Source organism: Mustela erminea, chromosome 17 (assembly GCF_009829155.1).
Source record: "Mustela erminea isolate mMusErm1 chromosome 17, mMusErm1.Pri, whole genome shotgun sequence".
Lineage (NCBI taxonomy): Eukaryota > Metazoa > Chordata > Mammalia > Carnivora > Mustelidae > Mustela > Mustela erminea.
In genome coordinates, this window is record NC_045630.1 from 43,091,808 (window position 1) to 43,112,603 (window position 20,796).

The 20,796-nt window shown below is 41.0% G+C and overlaps 1 protein-coding gene across 9 annotated transcripts in view; it reads left to right on the forward strand.

Annotated features, from left to right (window-relative positions):
• The window catches only part of PPP1R12B (protein phosphatase 1 regulatory subunit 12B), a 222,056-nt gene that overhangs the window by 68,795 nt on the left and 132,465 nt on the right, over positions 1-20,796 (forward strand). For 7 of the 9 annotated variants that reach the window (XM_032318432.1, XM_032318430.1, XM_032318425.1 and 4 more), the window contains exons 4-12: positions 1,051-1,210; positions 2,501-2,645; positions 3,893-3,967; positions 6,636-6,715; positions 7,588-7,727; positions 13,798-13,910; positions 16,352-16,555; positions 17,836-17,918; positions 19,526-19,651. In XM_032318432.1, the coding sequence (XP_032174323.1) occupies positions 1,051-1,210; positions 2,501-2,645; positions 3,893-3,967; positions 6,636-6,715; positions 7,588-7,727; positions 13,798-13,910; positions 16,352-16,555; positions 17,836-17,918; positions 19,526-19,651 (1,126 nt within the window). Of the gene's footprint in view, positions 1-1,050; positions 1,211-2,500; positions 2,646-3,892; positions 3,968-6,635; positions 6,716-7,587; positions 7,728-13,797; positions 13,911-16,351; positions 16,556-17,835; positions 17,919-19,525; positions 19,652-20,180; positions 20,222-20,796 lie in introns of those variants that run through there. The other 2 variants (XM_032318433.1, XM_032318434.1) reach the window with 2 other exon arrangements.

Sequence of the window (20,796 nt, forward strand, 5' to 3'; positions counted from 1 at the left end):
GTACAATGATCATGTCATTATTTTATCAAAGGGGGAATGCCCCACCGCAGCCCCTTTTCAGTGGCACACAAATGTTGGAGAGTTTCTGGCTAAAGAAAAACTTTTTGGGGGCGCCTGGGTGGCTCAGTGGGTTAAAGCCTCTGCCTTCGGCTCAGGTCATGATCCCAGGGTACTGGGATCGAGCCCCGCATCGGGCTGTCTGCTCCGCGGAGAGCCTGCTTCCTCCCCTCTCTCTTTCTGCCTGCCTCTCTGCCTACTTGTGATCTCTGTCTGTCAAATAAATAAAATCTTTAAAAAAAAAAAATTAGAAAAACTTTTTGGAGTTCCTCTATAATGTTTTAAAGCGAAACAAAAGCTACATTCCCTTGGAAGCTTTAACTGCACGTGACCTACTCAGCTGCTCTAGATTATATGGCTTCAAGTCAGTATATTTCCCTACATGTGGAAATGAACATTAGAGCTACCTCTAATGATATACTAAAGTATATCATACCTGAATCTAAGATTTTTTGATACCAGCCTTATGGACTAGTAAGTGGAAAAGAACGACAGGGACCGGGATGCCAGGTTTCTAATGACAGCTCTAATGTGTTTTGTGGTCTTGAGTGAGGCACCTTTCTATGTTATTTTCTCATCTGTTAAATGGTGATAGTGATATCTGTTACATTTACCTCAAAGGATTGTTAGGAAACTAAAATGGTAAAACATGTAAAAGGTCTTTGAAATGTAGAGCATTGTATAAATACTATAACACAAAACTCAAAGTCCACTTCGGTCATTATGTTCTTAAAACTAAAAACCATTTTAAGCATGTTACTTTAATGGATCTGCCATCACACCGTATTTAAAATGATTTAACCCTGATAAAACTACTAATGTGTGTATAAATGTCATTGTTCTTCTAAATAAAGAATAAATTTAATGAATACCCAACTTGATGACTTAAACCATTATTTGCGGTTTTATTTATGATGTGTTTAAAATCTAAGGAAAATATCCCGTCAGATTTAAATGGACCCTGAGTAACTCTGGCTGGTCTGGTTTCTACAGGAGTTGATCTAGAGCAGTCAAGAAAAGAAGAGGAACAACAGATGTTACAGGATGCCCGCCAGTGGCTCAACAGCGGGAAAATTGAGGATGTAAGGCAGCCTCGCTCCGGGGCCACGGCCCTCCATGTGGCTGCTGCCAAGGGCTACTCGGAGGTCCTCAGGTATCGTCCATTTACATCAATCAGGAGTTGGCCAGACTGGGAGAAGATGAGCTGGGGTTTGGAAGCAGGGAGTGAATTAGATTTTCAACTACAATGTATTTCCTTATTGTTTTCCTCTCTAATCATGCAGTCTTTTCTTATATTTTGCTGATAATAACCCATAGCTGGTCTCCCACTCTCCTATTGTCACTCTAGCTTCTCACTGACATGTATAATAAGAAACAGATGAGGTGTACTGGCCTAGAAGATGACCTTACATGATCTCTTCCAGTGCTATGATTTATCGTTACTATCCCAGCAGTCTCCTCCCCTGTTGACATGTAATACAGGACAGACTTGTGATTTGGGTCCTTTTTGGACAGAGGTAATTTCTCTGGGCTCTTTAGATTAAGGGTACAGATCTTGAGTGTGCAGTGTCCAGTTAGAGGGAAGTAGTTAAACTGATAAGAGGGATTTGGATTCTACTACTCTGCCTGTTCCATTTTTTCCTTGTCCGTACATGCTTTATGTAGCTTTTGATGCTTACGGGTTGACAGGCTTTCCCGGATGCTCGTAGCTGATAGCATTGTGTGTGTGTTCGTTGCCAGACTCTTCCAGTGCTTCACTTTCCACCGAATATGGGGTTTCTAATGGGTCTCTAAGTTTCTGCCTGAGAATGACATTCATATTCTGGTCATTTCTTAGAAGGTGTCTGGAGGCCCATGATATGGGTGACCTCAAGTCAGGCCAGTGCATTTTGGGGTCTCAGGAATCCTACCTTTCTTCCTCCATGCACACAGATTTTGATAGTTAGCCAGAAGTCCAAGCAAATACTTCGCAGAGTTGGGAGTTTGAGAGTCTGCAGTAAATATATGGGATCCTGCAAATGTCAACCAGAAAGTTAGTAAGTAAAGAGCCCGGAGGAGAATTGAGCTCTCATTCTAGATGTTCTTTCCTCCCCATACTGGGAAATGGAAAACATGCCTTGTAACAGAGTTGTGATTTGGCAAATTTAATCAGGCTTTGGTGACTCTCAAAGGGATACACCTTTCTAAACACTATGCTTGTGTGGTATAACATGGATATGCCTAGGAAATACCTTATGACCTTTCAGGGTGGTTGATAACTGCTGTCTGTGGTTGGTTCTCAGTGTAGGAACCATGAAGCCTGAGCTGTGCCTTAGAGGCCAAAAGTAACCAAATTTCCCAGTGGTTCAGGGCCGAAGTCTGAATATCAATTAGGTGATAGTTTATTTGGCAGAAAACTGTAATATAGAGAGTATAAGTCTCTTGTTTGGTGTTTTCTTCTTAGACTTTTAATCCAGGCTGGCTATGAACTCAATGTTCAGGATTATGATGGTTGGACTCCCCTCCATGCTGCTGCACACTGGGGAGTAAAGGAGGCTTGTTCCATCCTGGCAGAAGCACTCTGTGACATGGATATCAGGAACAAACTGGTTAGTATGCCTGACCCTCTAAAAGGGAGTAAAATTGGTGGCTGGGTCTCCAGAACAAAAGGCTTAAAGTTTCAGTTAAATGGCCAGGCTTACTGCCTAGGGAAATATGTATCACGGGTAGCTATTGGCTCTGTTCCCTGCACCCTTTTCCCTCCCCACTGCCCCATTACCAACACAGTAGTGTTTGCTATGTAAAATAAAACTCGACTGATCAGCATTCTGATTCTATTTATATTGAAGCCCCTAAAATAAATTGGAAAAGAAATTTTTGCCCTTGACAAAAATGAGCACAGGGAAATCCTAAGGTTACTGTCTGTGGTGGAGTTATGAAGGATTTTATTTTATTTTTAATTCAAGGACTTTGATCGCTGAGCTCTACTCTCATCTAGTCATCAAAAAAATCATTATAATGATAAAGATCCTTGAGTCTGGCTGAAAATAGTTACTCAGCCTCACTAAAGCAACTTTAGAGGCCCTTAGAACTCCTGTCCCTACTTCTAGTGATTTTCTAGGAATACAGAGACATGGCTTTTTACTTAGTAGCTGTTCTACCTGCTTCACATCTCTCCTGAACCCAGCTTTCATCCCCAGATTATGGGTTAGGGTCCAGAACTGCGCCAATGTGTCCTAAAAGAGATACCCTTCTCTCACTTAAAGGGACATGACTGCTGTAACTTAATCTTTAGTGCACATGAGCCCTGGACCCCCTTCTGAGGCTTTTAAAAGCCCCTTATTGAATTTATCATATATATTAAGTAAGACCATTTGAGAACAGGTACAAATAGAGATTTCAATTGATTATATGCCGAGGTGCAGTAAGCATTAGAGTTAATTTGGTGATTTCCTCAATCCTGTTTTATAAAATGGAAAAACATGTATTTAAAGGATTTGATGTATTTTGTTTGTTTTGGTTTGGTTTAGAGGACGAGAGTGTGCGTGGGTAAAGGTGTGTGTGTGTGAGGGGCTGCAGAATCCTAAGTGGGTTCCACGCACAGAACATGACCTGAACCAAAATCAAGAGACGCTTAAGCAACTGAGCTACCCAGGTTCCCCAGCAGACTTGCTGTTTCCTGTTAAGTTTCTTCTGTGATAGATGAAGCAATTATTATTATGTAGAGTAGGTAAGTTAAGGAAGTAGCTATCATTGGAACAAAGGCATAAAGTGAGTATTGACTAGTTCTCTGATAAAGTCACAACATCACTACTTCTGTTTTCTTTTGATCATGGTACCCGCTTTTCTGTGCCAGGGCCAGACGCCATTTGATGTCGCTGATGAGGGTGTTGTGGAGCATTTGGAGATGCTCCAGAAGAAGCAGAATGTGGTAAGTCTTTGGTTAATGCTTTAAAGCTTTTATAACAGTGCAGGTATCTCATACCTTGTTTCAGTTATGTCTGCTGAGAGCTGAAATGGACATAGCTACATTTCAGAGATGACAACTGTTCCCTTCAGGGACGAACAACAGTCTGTTAGAAAATATCCCAGAAACCATTGTTGTTAAAGTTTACTCATTATAAGCTAGCCTTCAAGCAGCTCAAAGTCAAAAATGATGAGAACAGCAAACTAATAACTACCCTTGAGTTCTAGGAAGTGAATGTGGTATATTCAAAGTTTTTTCCAAATAGGGAGTACTAGAGTAGAGGACATCTTGTAACTTTTTTCTCCCCTTATTGACTGAAAGGACACGTTTATTTAAAGCAAATTCATTACAGAGAGAAATTCATTATTTCTTTCTTAAAGAGGTTGGGTGAGCCTGGTGGTGGGTATTATGGAGGGCACGTATTGCGTGGAGCACTGGGTGTGGTGCATAAACAATGAATTCTGGAACACTGAAAAGAAATTAAAAAATAAATAAATAAAAATTAAAAAAAAACAAAACCTAAACCTATCTTTTTATATTGGACAATACTTGGTCAGTGATTCATACTTAGGATTCATCAGATATCCAGAATTCAATCCTCCTCTCCCTTCTCATTCTAAATCTTTTATTGTTTGCTTACATGTACCATTATGTTGTTAGTGCTATACAGGAGAGCTACCTAAGTATGGTACTCATGTACAGATTGTGGAAGGAAAAAACCCACCCAATATCCAAAAAAACAGTGAATAATTCACATTTTCTACCTGTAAGTGAGATGAGTAATTTGGGCAAAGAGAATAAAGATCAGCTACTGACGATCATCAGGGCTGATGTCTGAACAGAGTAGGACAGAAAAAAGTCACTAGCTTTCCTTTGTGTTTTCCTTTGCATGAGTTGTGACTAGGGCATGTGAACTCAAGTTTAGGACAAAGGAGAGAAGCTTGGAGCAGTCCTGAAAAAAGTAACTATGGAGTTCCCTGGTGGTACAGGTCAACTGTATCCCACCTCACACATGTACAGCACCACGTCTGGACTGGTAGAGGGAAAATCCTTCAAGGCTTAGTGGGACAGTTGCATACATAAAGCTCAGACAAACACAACTTAATATTTCATTTTGTCTTCTTTGGTAAGCTGTGGAACCTAGGCTAAAACTTGGGACTTACCACACACTATCTGGGCTGTTATCTTGCAGAATCAGCCTTCCTAAGGTGTATGCTTTTTTTAGTTAGGTTTTTGTTGTTTTCTTAAACTTTTAATTCTGAAATAATTTTTAGAACCACATAGAAATTACAAAAATAATAGAGAGTTTCGATGTATCCTTTACCCAGCATGGTTTGGTTTTTGAACATAAATGATATTTTCACTAAATAACATTACTGCTTCTCTTTGCTCCCTGCATAACTTTGGGGTCCAGGGATATAAACTCATTTTGTCTAGAGCATGTATCTAAATACCAGATAATTTATTCTAAGGACTTATTTCCCCTTTGGTACCTGTTTTTTACCTTGAGAACTATTGCCAGCCTAATTCAGGATATGGTCATAAAGAATTCTTTCAAAGTTCCTCCTTTTTTTTTTTTCTTTTTTTAAAATAAACATTTCATGTATTTTTATCCCCAGGGGTACAGGTCTGTGAATCGCCAGGTTTACACATTTCACAGCACTCATCATAGCACATACCCTCCCCAATGTCCATATCCCCACCACCCTCTCCCGTCCCCCCTCCCCCCAGCAACCCTCAGTCTGGTTTTCGAGATTGAGTCTTTTATGGTTTGTCTTCCTCCCGATCCCACCTTCTTTCATTTTTTCTTTTCCTACCCCCCAAACCCCCTCACACTGCATCTGCACTTCTTTATATCAGGGAGATCATATGATAGTTGTCTTTCTCCGATTGACTTATTTTGCTAAGCATAATACCCTCTAGTTCCATCCACGTTGTCGCAAATGGCAAGATTTCATTTCTTTGATGGCTGCATAGTATTCCATTGTATAATATATACCACCTCTTCTTTATCCATCCATCTGTTGATGGACATCTAGGTTCTTTCCATAGTTTGGCTATTGTGGACATTGCTGCTATAAACATTCGGGTGCACGTGCCCCTTCAGAGCACCACGTTTGTATCTTTAGGACATATACCAGTAGTGCAATCACTGGGTCATAGGGTAGTCCTCCTTTTTTTTTTTTTTAATTCATCAGAAGCCAGGCTTTTTTTTTTTCTTTTTAAAGTTTATTTTATTTTATTTTATTTTAGTAATCTCTCTACACCCACCATGGGGCTTAAAGTCACAAACCCCAGATCAAGAGTCGCATGGTCTTCCAACAGAGCCAGCCAGCCTCCCCTAGAAGCCAGGGTTTTTTTGAAGATTGAGTTTGGATATTTGATACAGACAGTTTTATTGAAGCTCTAACACCATGGTTTTTCTCTAACCTTGGATGAGGATTTTTGTCTGTCATTTTCTTCGAAGGAGACCCAACTGATGGGTTTCTCTCTTTCTCAGTTCTTTCTTCCCCTTTTGGTGTTAGTCCTGTCTTCTTCAGAATGACAGTACCATTTTGAGTTCTTCTCATTGCTGCTGATTTTTACCAATAGTCAACTTCTTCCCTTTCCTCTCTGTTTTCTCAATTTCCAGCTTCGAAGTGAAAAAGAGACACGGAATAAGCTCATTGAGTCAGACCTGAACAGCAAGTTGCAGAGTGGACTCTTTAAGAAGTAAGACATTCGGGGCTTAAGAAATGCAATGAGTTTGCTGTGTTTGGGTACATATGTTTGTGTGACATACTTAGTTCAAGAATTTATATAGGAAAGAAACTGTGTTCGATTTAAACCAAATGATCTTTAAACATGTGGGAAGTTTGAGGGGCAAAAGAGCTAGCATTGATATATGAGGGAGACACTGAGGATGGATGAATGTGGTTTTTTTAATTTGTTTTTTAAAAGATTTTATTTATTTATTTGAGAGCAAGAGTGCAAGCATGAACAGGGAGAGGGGCAGAAAGGGAGGGAAAAGCAGACTTCCTGATGATCAGGAAGCCCAACACCAGGGATATGGGGCTTGATCCCAGGACCCTGAGATCACAACCTGAGCCAAAGGCAGACACTCAACTAACTAAGCCACCCAGGTGCCCCAGGTGATGATGTTTTAAATTTAGAAATTAATTGAGACAGTGTACAACATATTTTCCCCCCAGCTTAGGAGTTCTTAGTCCTAGCTACATCTTTAACTGTAAGTTCTCTGAACTCAGGGACATGTGTGTTTTGGTTATCACTGTTACCAGCTTGATTCCTGGCAGGTAATAAGCGCTCAGTAAACATTTGTTAAATGACTTTTTAAAACCATTTCCCTGCTTCATCACTGTCAGGATTCATAGCCCTCCTTTTTCCTGTGTGTTGAACAGGCTAGATCTACTTAAGTCATATTCTAAAGTATGTACCTTAGTCTGCAAAAACCCAAGGATTCAGAAGAATGTAAAGAAGGATTTGAAGTATTTCTGTTATTGCTGTTACACAGAAGGTTTTGATTGTCAATGAACTTAAATAGTTTGCCATTTCTGAGTTACACTCAAATTGTCATCTCTAATTAGCAAAGAGAAGATGCTGTATGAAGAAGAGGTACCCAAGTCCCAAGAAATGGAGGAGGAAAGCAAAGAGTCCAGCAGCTCCAGCTCAGAGGAGGAGGAAGGTGAAGATGGAGCTTCTGAGTCAGAAACTGAGAAGGAAGCAGGTAATGTAAAGATGTTGGTAGCAAAGGTCCTCTGTTTCCATAATGCAGGGAGATAACTGCTTATCAGAGCTAGGAGACCTTAGAGGACTTTAACTTCTTTAAGTTTAGTTTTCCAAGGTAAGATACCAAATTTTGAGTGAAAACTTGGTTGTAAAAACTGTGAGCTAGGTTAGAATATGTGTATTAGTTTCTATATAGCCATATGACAAGGCACACACAAAAATTCCTTTTTTAAAAAAAGATTTATTTATTTCTTTATTTATTTATTTGAGAGAGAGAGAGAGAACGAGCCAGCACCCAAGTGTGTGCTTGCGAGCAGGCAGGGAGGGGGAGAGGGAGAGGATCTCAAGCCTACTCAGCACTGAGCGTGGAGCCCAATAGGGCTCTTGATCCCATGACCCTAGGCCATGACCCGAGGGGAAATCAAGTGTCAGATGCTTAACTGACTGAGCCACCCAGGTGTGCCGCAACCCACCCCCCTCCCATGCACCAAAATTCTTGTGTAAAGGAGCCAACTCTCTGACCTCGGGTTGGTAGGGTATAGAGATCAGATACGCAGTAGGCTGAGAAGGTGAGATCTTGCAGTCATATTTGGTCAAGTATCTTTAACCAGCTGGTGGAAATTTGCATTTAGTTTTCAGGTTCCTCTGATTCCCTAAACAGAATCCCAAGATCTTTTCATTTTCCTTCTGATTATGTGAAGCTCCTTCAATTCCTGAGTTGGGGATTGAAGAAGGAACAAAATCATATTTACCTTTATGACTCTTACTGATATTATATATGCTTCATATGGCATTTCTTAAGGTTATCATATGGAAGCCCAACAGTGAAAGTGAGGTGCTGAACATGGTTAGATCCACAAGTTGCAGAAGTACCCACTGGTTTTGATACATAGGCAAACATTGAGAAAAGAGATACTGGGTTTTACTGAATAGAGGTTCAGCGGCAACAGAATAGCTCTCATGGATAACTGGAAGTTAATGATAACTAAGGTTTTGTTTTGTTTTTAAAGATTTTATTTATTTATTTGACAGACAGAGATCACTATTAGGCAGAGAGGCAGGTGGTGGGGTGGGGAAGCAGGCTCCCTGCTGAGCAGAGAGCCCGATGCAGGGCTTGATCCCAGGCCCCTGAGATCATGACCCGAGCCAAAGGCAGAAGCTTAACCCACTGAGCCACCCAGGTGGCCCAACGATAACTGAAGTTTTATAGTACATGTGTCCTGCACTCACTGTTTTATATTAGTATAGTATTAGCTCACTGAATGTCACCAAAGGAAATTAAAGATCACTGATTGTATAGAGAAGATAGATACCAACTAAGTTTGTAGCATAGGAGATAACTTTTTACTCATAGAGCCTTGAATTTCTATTATTAAGCAAGCACAACTTGCTCTGGAAATGCTAGTCTAGTACCTATCAACATTTGTAAATGTTCATCTTTTTTTATGTTTTTATTTATTGAGGGCTTACATGTCTTAAGCTTCAGGAATTAATTACTATCTGGTCTTGCTCTATGCTAGATCACTTTGTTAGCTACCAAGGTATTTGAAGAATGGGAGAGAGCTCCCTGAACTACTGGAATTGCTTCGTGATATGTTCCCATGCTTCAGGTCTCTGGTCCCTGCAGCCCATCTCTGCATTGTGGTTGGAGTAAAACACCCTCAGCTCCCTTTGATTATATTACACCCCTGTCCAGAAACCATCTACGACCTTTTTCGCTACTTCCATCTTTGCTTGTAGAGTAAATCCCAAGTCCTGTAGCCTGACCTTCAAGATCTTTCATAATCTATCTCTAGCTGAGCTTTCCAGTACTATCCATAGGCAGTGTCATTTACTAGCCAAGCTGGATTTCTTGATTTCCCCAAACATGCCCTTAGTTTTCCTACCCCTGAACATTTATTTGCACCTTAGAATTCCTTTCTATCAAATGTTTATTGACTGATTTCTGTTACAAGCTATAGGATTTACTGGAATGAAGAGCCCTTCTTTAGGTTTTTCTCTATAACAAACTGAAAAGGAGTGGATTGCTTCACTCTTCTCCCACCCCATGATAATTGCTCCCCTGTTTGTATCCCTCTAGCACTTCATACTTACCTCTGTTGTAGCAGTCATCATTCTTGCTGGGAACTCCAGGTTTATCATTTACTCCTAAGTCTCTGCATGATGCCTGACACAGGACAAGCATTCATGTTCATTAAATAGATGCTTTTTGTTGGATACATCTAGGACATACAGGGGAATAGGAAGGCATGTACATGAATAAAATACATGTCACATGAGAGATATAAATGTTGTCAATGGTATTCACTAGTAGGAGAGATTATATTTAGTTTGGGGGATTATAACAACATTTGGGTAGTGCTTTTTACTCTGCAGTGTACTTACAGCCACACTCTGAGGGATGTATTATCACCACGTTTTAGAGTGGGAAATTGACCCTGTAAGGGGTGAGGAAAATTGGGTCTCATAGTTGGCAAGTCGTGTGCCTGAGATCCTGACTTTGATCTGGGACTCCTCAGAATAGCAGCAGCAGAGTGAGATGTGGAAATTATCTGCCTAAAAGGTAAAAGCTAAAGGTATGGGAAAGGAGGAGATTCCCAAGGGAGAGATTGTAGAGAAAAGATGTATAAGAAAGAGTCATGGGGCATGCTATGTTTAGGAAGCAAAGAAGACATGGTCAGAGAGGTTGAGGATAACCAGGATATGTGTTTCTGCATCAGGAAAGCCAGGGTAAGGGGATGCCTATGTGACTCATTCAGTTAAACAGCTGCCTTCAGTTCAGGTCATGATCCCGGGGTCCTGGGATCGAGCCTCATGTCAGGCTCCTTGGTCACGGGGGAGCCTGCTTCTCCCTCTCCCTCTGTCTCCCTCTCCCTTTGCATTCTGTTCCCCCTGCTTGTGCATGCTCTCTCCCTCTCTCTCAAATAATTAAATAAAAGCTTAAAAAAGAAAGAAAGAAAACCCAGGGTAAGAGTGAGGAAGGGAGCGGTCAAGAAATAGACAGCATTTAGGGAGTCTGGTAATCTCAGCAGTTTCTGTGGTCTGATGGAGGCAGAAGCCAAATGGTTCCAACAAGCTTCCCTGGTCATTTCTGCCAGTTGAAGTTTTCCTCATATTTCAAAGCCCAGCTCAAATCACTTCTCTTATGAAAAGAAGTTTCTTTTATGAAACTTGTTTTCATCACAGAAACAAGTTTTTTTCCCCTTCTCTGACTGGTAGCTATCTGTTTGAACTTCTTTCATATTACTTACCCTACCTAATAGTAGTGTTATTTCTGTTTGTTTCTCATCTCCTCTCTTCTTCCCTTACCAGCAAGTTTCAGAAGCACTGAAATGTGTTGTGTGTTTTGTTTATCTTTCTGTCTTCCATAATGCCTGGCACTGGGTCTTCTAAGTGGTAGGTGCACAATAAATATACATTATACATAAGTGTATATTGGAAGAATATGGGGAACTGGATTATAGCGAAACGTTTCCAAATGCCCAACACATATGTACTAAACAAGTATTTCATTTTTTTTAAAGGTTTTATTTATTTATTTGACAGAGAGAGAGCACAGGCAGGGGGAGGAGCAGGCAGAGGGAGAGGGAGAAGCAGGCTCCCCACAGAGCAGGGAATGCCCGATGTGGGTCTCAATCCGAGGACCCCAGGGTCATGACCTGAGCTAAAGGCAGTCGCTTAACCAACTGAGCCACGCAGGTGACCCTACACAAGTATTTATTGAATTCATTTATCCTGTTTTTAAAGATCCACAGAGTAGGAAAAGAATTAACGAAACAAGATGGGATCGGGAGGAAGACAAACCATAAGAGACTCTTAATCTCACAAAACAAACTGAGGGTTGCCAGGGGGACGGGGGTAGGGAGAGGGTGGTGGGGTTATGGACTTTGGGGAGGGTATGTGCTATGGTGAGTGCTGTGAAGTGTAAACCTGGTGATTCACAGACCTGTACCCCTGGGGCTAATAATACATTATATGTTAATTTAAAATTTAAAAAAAATTTTAAAAAGATCCACAGATATAGTCTCATAAAATGACAGTTTTCATGTGTCTTCCATGTAAATGTAGTTGTAAAGAATACTAATTCTCTCTTGAGGTGAATGTAAGCGGTTTGATCTGGATTTCTATTTTCCCCTTTCTTTTGCTTATTCAATTTAAACACTTGGTATATTAGTTATCTATTGCTAAATAACAAGCCATTCCTAAATATAGTGGTGCTTAAAAAAACTATTTATATATACCCAATTCTGTGGGTTGGCAATTTGGGAGGGACTTCCCTGGGATGGCTTTTCTCTCCATGTGGTAATACTGGCTTACACCTGTGTTGGTGGTCAGTTGGTAAGTTAGTTGGGGCTGGCTGGTCCCAGATGGCCTTACTCACCTCTCTGGTGGTTGGTTAAAATGAAGCAAGAGGGCCATGTTCATCAAGCAGACTAGCCCCTGCTTCTTCCCACAGCAGTTGGATTCCACAGAAGAGAGGGCAATGTTCAATGCACAAGCACTTTCCAAGCCTCTGCTTGTGTCACATTTGCTAATGTCCCAGTGGCCATAGAAGGTCACATTGAGGGGCGCCTAGGTGGCTCAGTGGGTTAAAGCCTGTGCCTTTGGCTCGGGTCATGATCCCAGGGTCCTCGGATCGAGCCCCGAATTGGGCTTTCTGCTCAGCGGGGATCCTGCTTCCCCCTCTCTCTCTGCCTGCCTCTCTGCCTACTTGTGATACCTATTTGTCAAATAAATAAATAAATAAATAAATAAAATCTTTAGAAAAAAAAGAAAAGAAAGTCACATTGATAAGCCCAGAGTCAATCTGAGAGGCCACTACACAGGGGTATAGATTCATTGAGGGTTCTTACTGTAATGATCTGTCACATTTGAGTAGTAAGGTATGCTTCTTAGGGAGAGAGATATTCAGATAATATTTAAAGAATGTCTTAAATATTCATAATAACCACAAGAAATGATAACATTAATAATAAATAACTGTTTACTAGGGACTTATTATGGCCAGACATTGAACAATGCAATTTAAAAACATTATCTCTAGACTTTATAGCAATTCATAGGTAAGAATTAAATCCCTGATTAACTAGTGAGAAAAGAGAGGTTCATATATGTTAAGTAATTTGCCCAATGTCCACAGCTAGAACGTGGCTTAAAATTGTCACGTAATTCATAGGTGGATTACTCTGGAGCCCTATTTCCAGAGTACATGGATCAGAAGGCCCCACCATACCTATTAGGTGTAGGCGCTGATGTAGCAGTGAACGAGACAATTGGGGTTTCCACTTGATGGCCCTATAAAATGGACTACCATTATTTATTAAGAGGGTTGACCTACTACAGTTCTGTAGCTTAACTTGCAATATCCTTTGTAACCCTTTCTACCTTTATTTCCTATTGTAGTCCCAAGAATATTCATTACTTTAGTTCGGCCTGCTTAAAGTAGGCCCACTTAGACTTAAATTTACTGACCAACAGATGTGTGTATTTTGATTTCTGAATCATTACTCATACCCTTTCTTTCTCCTGCCAGTTGGTATTTGTCTTCCAGTTTTTCTATGGCATCTTTCCTTGTCATTTCCTGCCTCAGAGGATTTACTCTAGATTCATAAAGCCCCATCGATCCAACTCAGCCAATTTAGCACCTGACTTAGATACGATCTTCTGTTGTTACTATTATCATTATGCATCTTATCTCATGTCTTGATTATAATTACCTAGAAAGCAAGATCTATCTGGTTTTTTCTGCCCAATCTCCCAAAACAGAGTAGATTCTTACTATGTACTTACTGATGAATTTTATATATGGTACATAATGTGGAGGAAGTTTTCAGCTATATATCTGGGAACAAGAGCCTATCGAGAAAGAAATTTTACCATGGAGTTTATTTCCTTTTGGCAACAGTTGCTAGAGATTTCATTTTAGTTTGAATCCAAGCATTACATGGCCCTAATACTCTGTTTTGATAATGGGTAAACCTTTTCTGTTAGCAGAAAAGTACATACATAAATGCACAGATAAGGTTTTCATATTTGCCCTTGTTGCTTCTCTTTGTCTTAAATAATAGATAAAAAGCCAGAAGCCATTGTCAACCATTCCAACTCTGAAAGCAAGAGTATTATCACGGAACAGATACCACCACCAGCTCAGAATACCTTCTCTGCCTCTTCAGCTAGGAGAGTGAGTATTTTGGAACTTATTTGAATATTATATTTCTCCTACTATGGTTACATACAGTTTGAAAGGCCTTAAAGATGCACTCTTAATATAATATAGATACATCTTGCCTGTCCTTGTCTGCTTAGTCTGCCGTAACAAAATACCACCAACCAGATGGCTTTAAACAATACAAATGTATTTCTCACAATTCTGGAGACTGGGATGTCCAAGATCACAGAGCTAACTGAGTCAGTTCCTAGTGAGGTCTCTCTTCCTAGTGTGCAGACGGCTGCCTTGTCTCCAAATATTATAGTCATATTGGGCAGAGCTTCAAAGTATGGATTTAGGGGGGTGTGCAACCATTGCATTATAACATTGCCCACAAAAGCTACAAATCCAGCACCAAATATGGCTACAGTGTGTTTAAATAACATAGGATATAGTGACCTGGGACCAAAGAATTTTGTCCATTGCTTATTTTCTTCATATCTAAGGCTAAGTAAGGTAAGTATATGTAAAGTTCAGACTGGTTTAGGAGGATAGCTAGCATTCAGTATTAATTGATTCAATGACTTACGTCCTTTTTTTACTTCTTGTTTAAAATTTTACTTTCATAAATAAAGTCTTGTCAGTACTCATCATAATGTGTAGAGAGCAGAGGTAGAAAGAACTTTTCGAAATACCAGAGACACCTCCTCCTGCAGTTCAGCCCAGACCTCTAAGAAGCTATAGGCTTCTAGGCAGTAAGACGGAGTTGAATAATGACCTTGCTCTGCAAAGGATACAGTTAGTTTTGAGATTAAGAATTGATCTGAGTTCTTGGGAAGGAAGTTGTCCAAAACTCTATGGTTTTGTAGACACTAACTGACACCGATCTTAGTGCCTCATGAATGGAAAAGACAGGACTATGGTATCATTGTGGAGACGAGGAAGCAAAGGCCTGGCTGCTTGTTTATTCCCATGAGCATCGCTTTGAATCCGTAGCGATGTCTCCGACAGAACCCAGACCTCCCTCCTCACCCAGGCATATAGCTGTACCTCACATACTCCCACTGCTTCTAAGTGCGACTAGACTTCTTGCTTTCTTTTAATTTATTTTATTTCTTGTTTTTTTTTTGAAAGAGAGAGAGTGTGTGCGTGACTCCCAGAATCGGGGTGGATTAGAAAGAGCTGGAGGGAGTACATAAATATATCCATTCAGGGACTAAGTAAAAGAGAAAGTCTAAGTGTGAGCTGGAGATGAGTGATTTAGTGTCTCTATTGCATTTTTCATTCCACCAGGCAGTAAAGGTGGCCTGATAACCTGGAGAAAGACCAAAGCCATCTTGCAGAGGTCCCCCAGGTCCCAGGCATGGATCATTGATTGCCGTTCGAAAGAGCAGCTACTTCAGACCGGTGTTTGGGCCTAACACTAGTCTATGATGTTTTCTGTGGTTTATGGCAAAATGAGATGAAGACAATGTAAGCTTTTCAGAAAGCTCTCTTTTCTGAGGTTAAAATGTTTTTCTTTTTTTAATGAAATGATAGTGATGGAAATGGTAAGCAAGTGTTTGAAAGATGTTGTCCTGGCAAAATCTAGACAGATGGCAATTCTGTGACTTCTGCCATTTTTCTTCTTTTTTAATTGTGCTGCTTGGTGAGATCTGAAACACTTGGAACTGCTACCCAAGATCAAATAAACTATTTTCTTGAAATAAGCAATTAGAATTTGAGTGGAGTGAGTTTTAGTATTTTTTTTTTTAAGATTTTATTTATTTATTTGACAGAAAGAGATCACAAGTAGGCAGAGAGAGACAGGGAGAAGCAGGCTCCCCGCTGAGCAGAGAGCCCCAGGACCCTGAGACCATGACCTGAGCTGAAGGCAGAGGCTTAACCCACTGAGCCACCCAGGCGCCGCGAGTTTTAGTATTTTTATTACTGTTAACTTAAATCGGCTTACCACAGCCTTACCACAGTACCTTAAAACATATTTATACATTGCCTCATCTGTGTTTTCTAGTCTTCACATGTTATAAGGAGGAATTAAGCTTATTATCACCATTTTACAGGTGAGCATGTTGAGACCTAGAGAAGTAAAATGTCCCATTTTCAGTTACACAGTCAAGCAAGAGAAGATGTTTTTACTAGAACGTGGATCTCCTGGTGTTCTAGGTCAGTACTCATTGCTAAGAGAGCAAACAGTGTTTAATTTCTCAGAGAGCAACTCTGTCAGTAGGAGCACTGTGTTAAGAATCTGAGGCTATTTCTGGCTCAGGGAGAAAGGGAGCCTTGAGCAGTTACTAGCATCTGCCAGGTGAGGAAGGGAACATTGGCAGAAAGCCTGCCATGTGTTTGTTCTCCTTGTACTGCCCGATACTGCCTCGCTGAACTTAGTTAAGTGTGGGAAAAGGCAAATAGGCTGAGAAGAATCATCAGGACCTTTTTTATTCCTCCTTTTCTTTTCTTTGCTTCTTCCCTTGTAGTTCTCCTCCAGCCTTTTTAACAAGCCGGAAGAGCCCAGAGATGAATCTCCTTCTTCGTGGAGACTGGGACTCAGAAAAACTGGCAGCCACAACATGCTGAGTGAGGTGGCCAATTCTAGGGAGGCTCTGAGGGACCGAGGCTCCTCCATCCACCGGTCGTCATCAAGCCCTCGGATTTCTGCCCTGCTGGACAACAAAGATAAGGTGCAGTTTAGGCAGGGTGTGGGGGAGTTCCTAGGCAGTTCCCTTCTGTGGAAATTCAGCCTCAGAGCAAAGGAAAGTGTGTTCTAGTCCCTGGTTTGATTTTGGGAGTACAAAGTCTTTAAAGGGAGATGGCACATCAGTAGTTTAATCAGTTAGTGATTTGCTTGCTATTACTACTTGGCCAAAAAAGAAAAACCCTTTACCTTTTGGCATAGTTTATGTTCATTCTTCCTTACCCTCCTTACCTAGGGCAAATAAATAAATAAATTAATTAATTAAATCAGAAACAGGAAGATTTGGATATGGCCTAAGTTTCCCTTGAACCAATACCAGTAATTTATTCTTTCAGTGTTTGGAAGCAAAGTTCCTTAGCTGGACTTTTTTTTTTTTTTTAGATTTTATTTATTTATTTGACACACAGAGAGATAAATCACAAGCAGGCAGAGAGGCAGGCAGAGAGAGAGGGAGAAGCAGGCTCTCCACTGAGCAGAGAGCCCGATGTGGGACTCGATTCCAGGACCCTGAGATCATGACCTGAGCCAAAGGCAGAGGCTTAACCCACTGAGCCACCCAGGCACCCTGGACTTTTGATCCTAATGAAGCTCAAATTAGCACTTAGGAAAATCATGTTTCAGTGCCTCATTTTTTTCATGACTAGATGTATGATCAGGCTTACTTCACAAACCCCTCATCCATGTAATCATCCAAGATCAGTGCATTGTTATTTCTTAACTTTTGGTTCTAGGTTTTCTAGAGCTCACCTGATGCCCTTCTCCGGGGTTAGGTCTGCCCTGTAACCATAGTGCCCTTGCTCAGGATTATATTTCTGGAGATCCTGAAGGAGAGGAAGCCTATTAGTTGGATGAACTCTGCAGCATGTTAGTTGTACATGAAGCTGCATTTCAAAGGGAAGATAGGCTGGGGAAGAAATAAGGCTTATTTCATGAAGAACTTTTGAGTGGAGCTTTCTGTTTGTGGCTTTCAAAGGCTCCATCTCTCTTGGCAGCTGCTGCTTTGTGTCATTTGTGCTGCTGTTTTCCCTTTTTTGATCATCTTGGCTTTTCCCGTGAGAATTATTTCCCTACATTTTGGTTTTTAATGGAGGAAATGTAGGACTCAGCCTTTGGAAGGTAACCTTTTGTAATACCAGTCAAACCAAAATTGGTATTGGATCAGGAAATAAGATGATATAGGTGTATCGCTGTCTGCTTTTTCACCCAGAACGTTACACTGTGTCAGTATTGTACCTTCTCTGTGCTTCACTTGTTTTGATTTTACAGGAGAGAGAAAACAAAAGCTATTTTAGTTCCCTAGCCCCCCGGAGGCTCAGCAGCACAAGCGACATTGAAGAAAAGGAGAACAGGTAATCCGAATACAGGCCAGAAGATGGTCCTCTAGGGGCAGGTGCCCCTGGCCCATTATGGATCGTTTATCCCTTCTGCTTAGAGCTCCTCCCAGCCCCAGCCCTAGCTCTTGTACTTGCTAGTTCTTCACCCTTCATGCTTTGCCTTCAGCTTGGATATTACTGTCTTTAGGAAGTCTTCCCTTCCAAGGGTGAATTTGTTTAGTATACCAACAGGCTCTGTGAAGGTAGGGTCTGTATCTTTCTGGTTTCTCAGGGACCCCTAGTACCTAGCACACGATCTACTCCATAGTAGATAAAAAGATAGTGTTGTTTAATTAGTGATCAACTTCTAATGTGTATGTACATAAAATTTCAAGTCTTCCTCATCAGTGAAAATGAATGTGAGGAGTTTGAGATACTGCTGCATCTCAGGCAGAGCCTGAATGAGCCTGAATTGCTTTTCCTTCTTTTTTATTTTATTTTATTTATTTGACAGAGATCACATGTAGGCAGAGAGGCAGGCAGTGAGAGAGAGAGGGAAGCAGGCTTCCTGCTGAGCAGAGAGCCTAATGCAGGACTCGATCCCAGGACCCTGAGATCATGACCTGAGCCAAAGGCAGCAGCTTAACTGACCAAGCCACCCAGGCACCCGAGAACCTTGCTTTTCAAGGTGTGGTCTTCCCACTCAGCAGCACTGGTATCACCTGGAAGCATGTTAGAAATGCAGAATCTCGGGCCCCACCTCAGACCTGTTGAATTAGAACTTGCATTTTAACAAAATTCTCTAGGTCATTCAAATGCACATTGAAGTTTGAGGACTGTTATGGAGAGCTGCAGCTTTGGTCACAAAGGCCCTGAGTGAACAGTTGTGAATTAGAAATCCTACTACTGCCCTTTCCTGGATGGCTTTTATTTATAACACTAAGTAGACTTCCAGCATGTTCTTCTCTTTTCCTCTTTAGTTACCTCTTTCCCTTGTGACAGACTTCCTCATCTTCCCCATCATCCTCTTCTCTGCTTACTTAGGAACAATCTGTTGATTTTATAAAGCCCTTTAAAGGAGAAACAAAAGTGAGTTCTTATTACCAAAGAATTGGAGACCTTTGATACAAGGATTTGGTACCTATTGAAGTTAGTTGGCTTTGAAGCTGATAAAAGAAAGCAGGCAGTTGTAATACTTGACCCATCCTTTGTGTATACAGAAAACAGGTTCATATAAAACGAAGCATTGCTCGAAAAGTGTTTCTATTTCTTTAGCCATATTATAGTTCCTGTCCCTGGCTCTTCTCTCCCAGTTTGGAGTGTTTTTGTTTGTTTGTTTTGTTTTGTTTCATTTTTTATTATTTACTTGCAACAGAGAGAATGTGAGTCGGGTGGGGGGGGTAGGGGCGGGGCAGAGGGGGAAGCAGACTCCCCGCTGATCAGAGAGCCTGATGTGGGGCTCAATCCCAGGACCCTGAGACCTGAGCCAAAGGTCTTTGGGTCTCTGACCCAGGACCTGAGCCAAAGGCAGACACTTAACCAACTGAGCCACCCAGGCAACCCTCCCAGTTTGCATTGTATCATGGACAAAACTGGTGGCAGGAATCAGTGCTTTGTTTTATTTTTCTTCCATGCCTCTCCAGAGAATCAGCTGTTAATCTAGTGAGGAGTGGTTCGTACACACGGCAGCTGTGGAGGGATGAAGCAAAGGGAAGTGAAACTCCACAGACAGTTGCTCCTTCTACCTATGTATCAACCTACTTGAAAAGGTACCAGGTTCCACGTGGCGGGAGATGATTTTTCTTCACTCTGGTTATGGGTGTATGGGTAATAATTGCATGCCATTTTATATCCAATTAGCACCACAAAAATGAATCAAAAATGAATTACTTTTAGATTTCTTGGGAGTAACATCTTGACTAATTTTAAATTAACATTTATTTTTCTAACTGAAGTAAAGTAAGCTAATTCCAAATTCTCACCACAGACAGATCCGAATTTATACTCTTTCTTCTCAGTCCTATTAAAATCTTCAACTGGAAGTGACTTCTAGTAATCCCCGAGCAGGACTGAATCTAAATCACCTTTGTCCAGTAGCTAGTTTTCCTTTTTCTAAAACTTGAGTAGTTCTCATCTCAAGTTACATTTTTATGGGGAGGAAGGGAGGGACCCTATAGGGTGGTGAGGGGGTTGGGTAATGGGGACAGTTTTGAATTGCATTAAAGAAGTTTCATATTGAAGCCTGTTAATTTAGGGACTTGAGTTGTTGTTTTTTTTTATGACTTTAATGGCCCTCAGATCCATCAAGATGTGAAACTCGCAAGTTTGGTGCAGAGAAGGTACATGGGTTTCCTTCCCCTTTTCTCATTTATATATTCTCTTTTCTGCCATTATTTTCTTTGCCATGTACCAGCCAGCAAGCAAAGCACCTTTGCCAGAGCCATTAAGCTGTAAGATACACTTAATTAGTGTTTTTATTTGAACTTTGCTGCTGATGTGGAAGAGTCTGGCTCTCATTGCTCACTGTGAATTCTTTCTTCACTTTCATTTACTCAACCCCTCCAGCTGCCTCTTCATGCCATGGGCTTCATCATTAGGTTTTATGGATGATTGGTTGGCTGCCCGAGAAACAGCCTTTTGCCATAAAATATGTGTTTGGGTTTAAAACTTATTTCCACTGGATTGAAGGAATCTTGTCAACTAGTTAATGTCAGAACGTGGGAACTAGCGAGCTGTAAAACAAACAGCCACTGTGGCCTTTGGATGGTCTTCAGTTCTACAGGGGTAGTGGGTAGTTCAGTGATCTCACTAACGCTTCATTATATATACAAACTCGGTGTTTTTGGCTCAATGAAGCTATTACTTACCTGTCTTCAGGGCTAAGGTCTTAGTCTGTCTAGATACATCATTACCT